The 9,250-nt window shown below is 25.8% G+C and overlaps 2 protein-coding genes across 2 annotated transcripts; one reads left to right on the top strand and one right to left on the bottom strand.

Moving 5' to 3' along the window:
- Window positions 1-3,280: 3,280 nt before the first annotated feature.
- LOC115883509 lies at window positions 3,281-5,251 on the bottom strand. The gene has a single exon (XM_030901879.1). It carries the CDS (start codon window positions 5,116-5,118, stop codon window positions 3,580-3,582), a length of 1,539 nt encoding a protein of 512 aa, XP_030757739.1. The 5' UTR covers window positions 5,119-5,251; the 3' UTR covers window positions 3,281-3,579.
- A 1,465-nt stretch (window positions 5,252-6,716) lies between these two features.
- LOC115883508 lies at window positions 6,717-7,482 on the top strand. Its single transcript, XM_030901878.1, has 2 exons — window positions 6,717-6,842; window positions 6,905-7,482. The coding sequence occupies exons 1-2, from the start codon at window positions 6,748-6,750 to the stop codon at window positions 7,245-7,247; spliced, it is 438 nt and encodes a 145-aa protein (XP_030757738.1). The 5' UTR covers window positions 6,717-6,747; the 3' UTR covers window positions 7,248-7,482.
- Window positions 7,483-9,250: the final 1,768 nt, after the last annotated feature.

Raw genomic sequence — 9,250 nt, 5'->3', positions numbered from 1 at the left:
TTTATAATAGATATTTGATAAAAAATTTGACATTGTTAATATACAATATTTTATAAAATCACACATATTACACTGTCAAATACTTTTATAAAATAAAATCTTTGACAAAGAAATCTGATAGTGTAATAATGGCCTCACCCTTTAGTGATATCTAAAGTGTCTGTTTTTTACACTCCAGCCAAGCCAAGCAGCAAAACATCTTCTCAGTGCGAATTAAATGCTTCTTGCACCCTGATCTTAGTATTTTCTTTGCTTGTTAGGGGCGTTGCTTTAACCCGGTCTTTAATAGCCCCTCAAATAAAAAAAATCTAATGGAGTTAGACTCGGGGACCGTGCTGGCCAAAGAAAAGGTCCATTATTTGTCAACCAACGATCCTCAAATAAGCGTTCTAAAGTCCGGCAGACGTTTGTACTATTATGAGGCCCAGCACCGTCATGTTGCACAATGCTTCGCCTATGGACAATAATCAAAATTCTACGTGCAAATTTTTTTTTCTCTCATATCAGATATAAATAATCGAAATACCACAAACAGAATTACTTTTATTGTTAGGATACTCGAAATCGTTACAAAACATTATGAAAAATGATAAAAATGTAGAAGAAATAAAATTGTCTTATCAATCGTTTACTGTGATTAAAACGAATCGTACCAACAAGTGCCTTTTCATTAAAAAAACTAAACCTCCCATGGATGCTAACCAAGGTATGTATATTATTTTTGTACATTATGAAATATACAATTTTATTTTTGGGTACGAAGTTATACGGCAGTAAAAAATTACTGAAAATAACTTAGTCTTTTGTTGTAATTAACTTTGACTAAACTTTTATTGAGTTATATGCCAAACATCTTGTACTTTCAGTTTTATTAAATTTAATAATGTGGACCTTGGACTTTGCTTCTCTTGCACAGGTGTCGCTTGTATTTCGGTTGCGTGGTTGCCAGACGTTATATCGAAATATATTTTATTTCATTAGGAATATATAAAATTAAAAATCATGTAATTTATAAACATGAAATATGTAGGTATGTTAAATTAATATATAAATATTTAACTTAATACGTTCATTATTGTTTTATTAATTTATCGTCACACGTCATTTACCAGTTGCCTAATTACCAAAAGTTTCATATGACATTCACAGATGACATTAACCTCAACAGTCGAAATGAAATGAAAACAAACAACTTTAACAAATAACTACGTAATAATAACTGATAATAATAACTTTAATGATATGAAGGCTGATGAAGGTAATTATAGACATTATTTTGTTTGTATAATAAAATATAGGATATAATTTTAGAAGCAAAATCAAACAATTTTAGACAACCAATACAAGATTCAGAACTAGACATCGTGATAAACAAATTTTACATTCAAGAACTCGTGTAAATATTATAGGTAGGTAATATTTTCACAAAATTAAACATTTTACCTTAAAATCCCAAATAATATAGAATATCACCTGTGATAAAATGTTAAATACTGACATATATTTATTCTAATCATATTTAAATTTAAACTCAAAATTTTCATTAAAAGAAAATGATAATTTTTCGTAAATATAAAGTAAATAATATTACATATTTCAGGTTGATTGACGAATAATCTATAATTGATCAGTGCCGATGATGCGAAGATAATTAATATCACCTAACTTCAAGAAACCAGTGTAAAGAAGTTTACATTCATAACTCATCCAACCATTATAGGTAGTAGTTTACAAAATTAGTCATTTTTTATTATAATATTAAGATAGGTACATTTTTATCTTCTAGATCAGTAGTGATTTGTCATAATTTGAATCAACTCACAGAGATAGCAACGGGGCACTGCACCGAAACAGTACCTATTACAAAATGTGTGAAATAAAACTGTAATACAAATTGCTCTATAAAATTTAATAGAAATAAATTTATTTATAAAAATTAATGATTAATCTTTCCTAGGAAAAAAATAACAATTATATTTTGAAAGATCAATTTAGAACATTAAAGTTAAAAAAATATATGTGTTAGAATATAAAATTATTAGCTAAAAAAAATAAAATTGCAGCTTTTACTTTATACTTTTTTGCTATTATATCAATAAGAACTAACCTAAGGAACAATTTATTTATACTATGAACACACACGCATATTTTTTGACCTTTTTAAGACCAGTGAATGATGTTGAAATATGCTACCCCTATTATTCTTATTAACTAACTTTAATTACAAACTTATACATTATTGTCATTGGAAATAAATTAATTTGGATAGTCTATTGTCTATTTGTTTAGAAACTTTTTTACCTATTGTAGTTCAGGTCATACGATGTAATATATATTATATCTATCTGTTACTTTTTTTATTTTAAGGAAGGGAAGTTAAAACATGTGCCTTAATCAATTATCTTCATATGTTGTTTGTAAAAACATTTTACCTTAGTAGAAAATAAAACTGAGTTCAAGGCCCAAACCGCTTCTTTGCTAAAATATTTTTTTGTCTCAAAACGTAATGATTTACATTTTAACTTCAAATCAGATATTTTATGTTAAGTAATAAAAAGTAAGTCATAAAACTTTCTAAATATACAAATCTGTTCAATTTTTTTCATGTCGTTGCTCCAGTTTTTTTGTCAAAATTAAAGAATACTAGAAATAGACTATTTCAACCCCTTCAGCTCATTTTAAAAATGTGGAAAATTAACAAGGAATGCACTTAAATTTTGCATTTGTTTTAAAACATCCTATACAGGATGTCCCAGAAATAAGTGCAAGTATTTTAGGGGGTAGATCTCGATAAAAGAAACATTTCTCTCTGTCGTCTTTCAAATAAGTCCAAAATAACGGAGTTGAAAATTTCCACAAAAAAAAATGATTTTTTGCTAAAACTTTGAGAACCACTGGATCATTTCTGGATTTTCTTTCTTGTAAATTTAATCTAATACTTATGTTGCCATATTATCAAGAAATTATGTTTTTTTAACTAAAAACGAATGATCCTTCTCCTCTTTCTGTATCACAAATGCTCTGAAAAATATAATATTAATTAAAATTTAAATTTACTTATATAAATGATTTAAAATACCTGTACTTCTTGCACTTCAGGATAGAATATCCTCTCACAAATCAGCTGTGCGATGCGATCACCTCTCTTTATAATAAAATCGTTCTCAGAATGATTAAACAAAACAATTTTAACTATTCCTCTGTAGTCTTCATCTACGACTCCTTCTGTAAAATAAATATCTGTTATTAGTTGAGAGGAAATTTTATAATTAAAATAAAATACCTCCAACATCGATGAAATTGTTTATAGCCAGTCCAGATCTGGGTGCAATTCGACCATAACACCCTTTAGGTACTTGAATTTTTAAACCTGTATTTACTATATTTCTGTCTCTTGCTGGTATTATACAGTCATCTATACTTTTTAAATCGAATCCAGCTGATCTAGCTGAACCCTTAACTGGAGCATATGCTGCAGGTGTTGTTCTAACATATTTTAGAACTGTTTGTTTTTCTAGTTTCAATTTCAACATAAGGGGTTAAATAAAAGAAAAAAATAAATAAAGTAAGTGGATTAATCTAACAATTTATATAACCCCAGGGAAGTGTATCTGTTGTAATATAATTTACAATTCTTTTATCGTCGTATGGAGTTAGAGCAATTTTTTTCTGGTCTATTGTATACACCTCATGTTTTTTACTCCGAATTAATGTTTCTTTGACAGACATACTGCTATTATTAAATAGACATTCATAATAATTCTCAAAAGTAATTGTTTTTAGTGATGCACTTGTTATTCCCTTATCCTTTTTAACAATTTTATTTGCATTGTTTTGTAACGTTTTAAATGTATACATTTTAGATTTCAAACCAATAAATTCAACCATTATGTTTCCATTATTTTCATCCTTCATCAAACCTAATACTTTTTTATTTACTAAAGGAATATTAAATTGATTGTTTTCTGGATAGTCAGAGGTATCAAATTTATTTATATCCTCTCTAATATGTTCATATATATTATCAACAAAAAAGTGGTATATTAAGGAATCTGTATCGGAATATAATAATTTAGCATTGTTATTAAATTTAGGTTTAATGTAGTTGTAATGAAAATCATAAACTATGGTTTTTGAAATGTCTAAAATACTGAATCCTACATAAATTGGTTTGTTAAATTTAATGTTTATCCTTTTCATTTCTATAATAACCATACTGTCATTGAATATGGCAAGATTATGGAAATTTGGTTTGGAAATGTAAGATTTTGCACCATATCTACCTTCCCATTGTGTAACTAATTTAACATCTTTATATTTCCTTACATTTTCCATAGTTTTACCAAAAACTGCATTATTCATTAACTTATAAAAATTTTTCTCAAAATCATTTTTACTCTGTTTTCTTAATTGTGTATTTAAATCGATGTAACTTTTTAACCAAGGAGATTGATTAAATTTTAAAATTTTATGAACTTTACTTATTTCTAAACCTAAACTTACTGCTTGTTTTAAATTTGTATAATGAATAATGTAGTTTTTCTTATTAAATAGTGTGGTTAAGAGTTTCATTTGTTTTGATGATTTTATAGGTGATACCATACGCTCTGGACATAGAGGTAAATCTTTGTGAAGATTATGTAATTTTGTGGGATAATCTAAATCAACCTCAAGTATATAACCGATATTAGAATCATTAGGGGTGTTCAATATATTTTCAGAATAAAAATCAATACTTTCTACCCACTGAAAATCGCCAAAAGGTAAGAATTGACTCATGGCTGTACCATATAAGTTATTTACATCAAAATACATAAGGTATGATGATTGTAGGGTAGGGTTATACTCATTTCCCATAAAGATGTTATTTGCTTTCCCATATCGGTTACTACATTGTGATATTCCACCTCTAATACCTCTTTCTATAAACATTAATTTATCAATATCTGTTAATAACTCTAAAGTAATTCCAGATACTTTTAAACAACTGTCGTAGGCTAAACCTGGGGCTGTATAATACTTTAAACATTCCAAATTATATGTTTTTAAACAAACCTTACGAAAATTTTCAAATACATCAGCTAAAAGCAATACATCTGTTTTTAAATATAATTCCATATATTCACAAAGATTTTGAATTTTAAATGTATCCCATACTTTTATAGCATGATCATATTCACATTGTTCTATACCAGATTTTCTTAAATTACTATAGAAACACTCAAGGGCTGGTAATTTTAATTCGTTTAATTTATCCCACTATCAAGATATTCATACGGGAAAATACCTTTTTTTCGATATATATATATATATATATATATATATATATATATATATATATATATATATATATATATATATATATATATATATATATATATATATATATATATATATATATATATATATATATATATATATATATATATATATATATATATAGCATATATATATATATATATATATATATATATATATATATATATATATATATATATATATATATATATATATATATATATATATATATATATATATATATATATATACAAAGAGGAAGTCTTGACCGACCAATTATAACCAAAACTAAGAAGAAAATTCTTGGGGATAGCGGTCTAGAGGCAAAAATTAAACAATTTATTACAAACGCCGAGCTTTCGGAAAATATATTTCCTTTTTCAAGGCTAAAACATCACAAAAGTCAACTGAATATAATATAATATTATATAAACTTACGTGTAAAAAGTTTAATTATAAAAATAGAAAAATATATCAATTTCTATATGGAAGAAAGGAACTAAAATTTTGTATAAAAGTTAAAATCTTCTTAAATATTCATGATTTCTGACATTACTAAAAATTATTTTGACATAGAAAGGTAAATTTAATTATTAATAAAAAAACACGTAAAAAACATATAAGGTTAATCACAAGTTACAAATAAAAATAGAGAAAAAATCAAATTTTAAATATTATTTTTATTTTTAATAAAATGGAGTAAGAAAGAATATATATTACTAGATCCTCAATATCTTTTCTTTTATTAATACAATTACCATTAATGTAAATTTCTACCATTTCAAGAAAAAGTCTTTTATTAGTATTAAATTCAGTATCCAAAATTTTTGCATTTTTAAAATCAATATTATGTAGTGTATCAATCACATGTTCTGATAATGCACAACTACGTTTACATAATCTAAAATCACTAATATGTCTATTAGTGATAGTAATAATTAGTCACATATATTAAAGATTAATAATTTATATACTAAATTAAAAGATTTAGATCTTCCTTTATATAAATCTGGTGTTGTTTATAATATTAGTTGTCTTGATTGTTAAAAATGCAAAACTCTTTCGGTTATTTTCCAAATGAAGGATATTTATTCTGACGCATTATTTGTCTAAAATTTTCTTCGAAATATATTGCAATAACACACTATTTTCCAATTAAATAATTCTTAAATTTGAATCTGTTGAATGATTATTAGTAACTTGTTATCACATGTTTTTGTTATTCTAATATATGGTAATCAATATGTTTATTGATATCCTATTCAAAGAACGAATGATTCCGTATTATTAATATGTTACTTTGTATATATTTTTTATTACTAATAATGTATCAAAATACATATGTATCAGTATCACATGTTTGTAAAATGTAAACATTTTTTCTTCAATTTTACTATATAATTTCAAGCTAGCGTGTATTCGATTAACAGTTTACAACAGCAAAATAAGATGTCTACAGTACCGTGCACTATTTTATTAAAAAGTAAAGATGGTCACACACTTCCATCAAACCATCTGATTACACTTTGCAAACATCTATTTCGGTAAGTTATAAAAAGTTATTTGTTCAAAACTTTATATTTATTTTTAATTTTGTATAATTTAGATTTGGTAGGAAGACTGTGGAAATGAAAGGGGACCAAGTAGTCCTGAAACTCTCCTACACCCCAAAATCTGAGACGATGGAGAGAAAACTTGGTAACCTACCAATAGCATACATCCGATTGGGTGTAGAAAGTGATGAGGAGCTAGATATATTAAAAAAATATATGCAAATTTACGATTTTGATGGGAACGAAACCACATGTGTGCCAGCAGAAGCCCTAGAGGATGAGGAAGAAGAGGAGAAGAAGCTTGCGATTGAGTCAAGTACATTCAAGGATCCTAAGAAAAGGAAGCATGTAAAGATCAGGAGGACTGGCGAAAATACAGATGAAAAAAAAAATTAAAATATTGGAAAACAGAATAATAACACCTGCATCTGCATCCCCATCATTTACAGCCGTATATGATGAAGATGCGGACATGTACGAAAGCCAAAAATATACTATTGTACAAAATTAATATTTAGTATTGTTGTTTTATATATGTTATATTGTAAAAAAAAATATTTAAATATTTTATGTATATAGTATCTTATGGTTTTTAGTTTGTAGTAAAGGGATTGTATGAGTATATAGTTAATTAAAGATAGTATTACAATTTTAAGTGTTTTATTAAACATATATTTTACACTAATTTTCAATATTTTGTCTAAAATCTATGAAATATATTATTTTAAATATTAAGTTAAAATTTTTGGATATTACAATAAGTATACCAATAATATAAGAAATATACATTTTCAACTGCACAATCTAAACTACTATCTAAATGTTTTAAACAATGATAAAATTTGAATATATTTTTAATCGATCAAATGCTGGACATCTTTCTATATATAAATCAATTATTTCATTATCTAAAAACTTTTCTAACCATTGCTTCTTTTCTGCCCCATTAACAGCAACAATTTCTGAACACACGTGTTTTTTAATGAAACTTGAAATATCTTCATACAGTAAACATTTTTCTTCTCCATATAAAACATCAAATTCTAAACCATGGAAATTGCAAGTTATCCAATCCATATGATCTCTAACTTTTGAATTGTACTGTTTCAATTCAAATGGATAACTTATAAATTTATGTGCAGCCAAATGTCCATTGTCGTTAACGTTGACTATTGCCAATTCTTTAGAAATAAAATTTCCCGATCCATACTGAAAGCCTTGTACATCAATAATAAACATTTTCAATAGCTATGCAGATATGTCTACTTGCTTCGACTGACTACGAGTGACTAAATATTTTAATTATTAGAGTTTTTCATCCTTCATCAAACCTAATCCTTTTTTATTTACTAAAGGATTATTAAATTGATTGTTTTCTAGATAGTCAGAAATATCAAATTTATTCATATCCTCTCTAATATGTTCATATATACTATTAACAAAAAAGTGATATATTAAGAAATCAATTATTATATTCCGATACAGAGGTTTAATGTAGTTGTAATGAAAATCATACACTATGGTTTTTGAAATGTCCCAAATACTGAATCCTACATAAATTGGTTTGTTAAATTTAATATTTGTCCTTTTCATTTCTATAATAACCATACTGAAAATGGAAAATCCTACATAAATTGGTTTATCAAATTTAACTTTTACACGTTTCATTTTGTGTGATTATTACCATATCCTAATCAAAAATGGTACACAAGGTGTGGAGATTTGAATCTACAAACATAATATGTATGATATTATATCAGTTTTCATATAAGATTATTGTAAAAATAAATGTGTTTAAAGCAATTCTGATTTAAATTGTTATTAAAATTGTTCTTATTCAAATAAGTATATCTAAGGTTCATTAAAATTTATATTTTAGTTTCGTAGAAATTTTATAATTTACATTTACACATTACATTTAAATTATTCTAAAACTAAATCCTTATTAGAAATGGAGATAATTTAACACTAAATTCTTACCACACTAAAACAATTTAAATAACTTACATTACACGAGAAAATTTAAAAATCGAATAATTAATATATAATAAATAATGTGTATAGAAAAATCTTTTTCTTTTATAATTATTATTAAAATCCTGCTTAATAGCTTGATTATTTACATCTTGTAGCTAGTATGTAGGGTTTTCAATCTAAAAAAAAATATTACATATTTTTCAAAATTGTTATTGTCATAGTACTTTAATACCTTTAATTTTCAGATTTCCGCTCCTTATACTTGTCAGCATTATACCCTCGCCACTTTTTCCTCTCATTTCTAGAAAGGAACGGAGGAGGTGAGTCATATTGATATGCTGGTTCAAGTGTTTTTCCTTCCATTGCTTCAATGAGTTTTTCATGATGACCCTCCATCCTCTTTTTGCAGGCAATCATATGGT

This window comes from Sitophilus oryzae, unplaced genomic scaffold (assembly GCF_002938485.1).
Source record: "Sitophilus oryzae breed Bouriz unplaced genomic scaffold, Soryzae_2.0 scaffold_1931_pilon_pilon, whole genome shotgun sequence".
NCBI lineage: Eukaryota > Metazoa > Arthropoda > Insecta > Coleoptera > Curculionidae > Sitophilus > Sitophilus oryzae.
The sequence above is the reverse complement of the archived record's forward strand: the minus strand, read 5'-3'. Positions and strand labels throughout refer to the sequence as shown.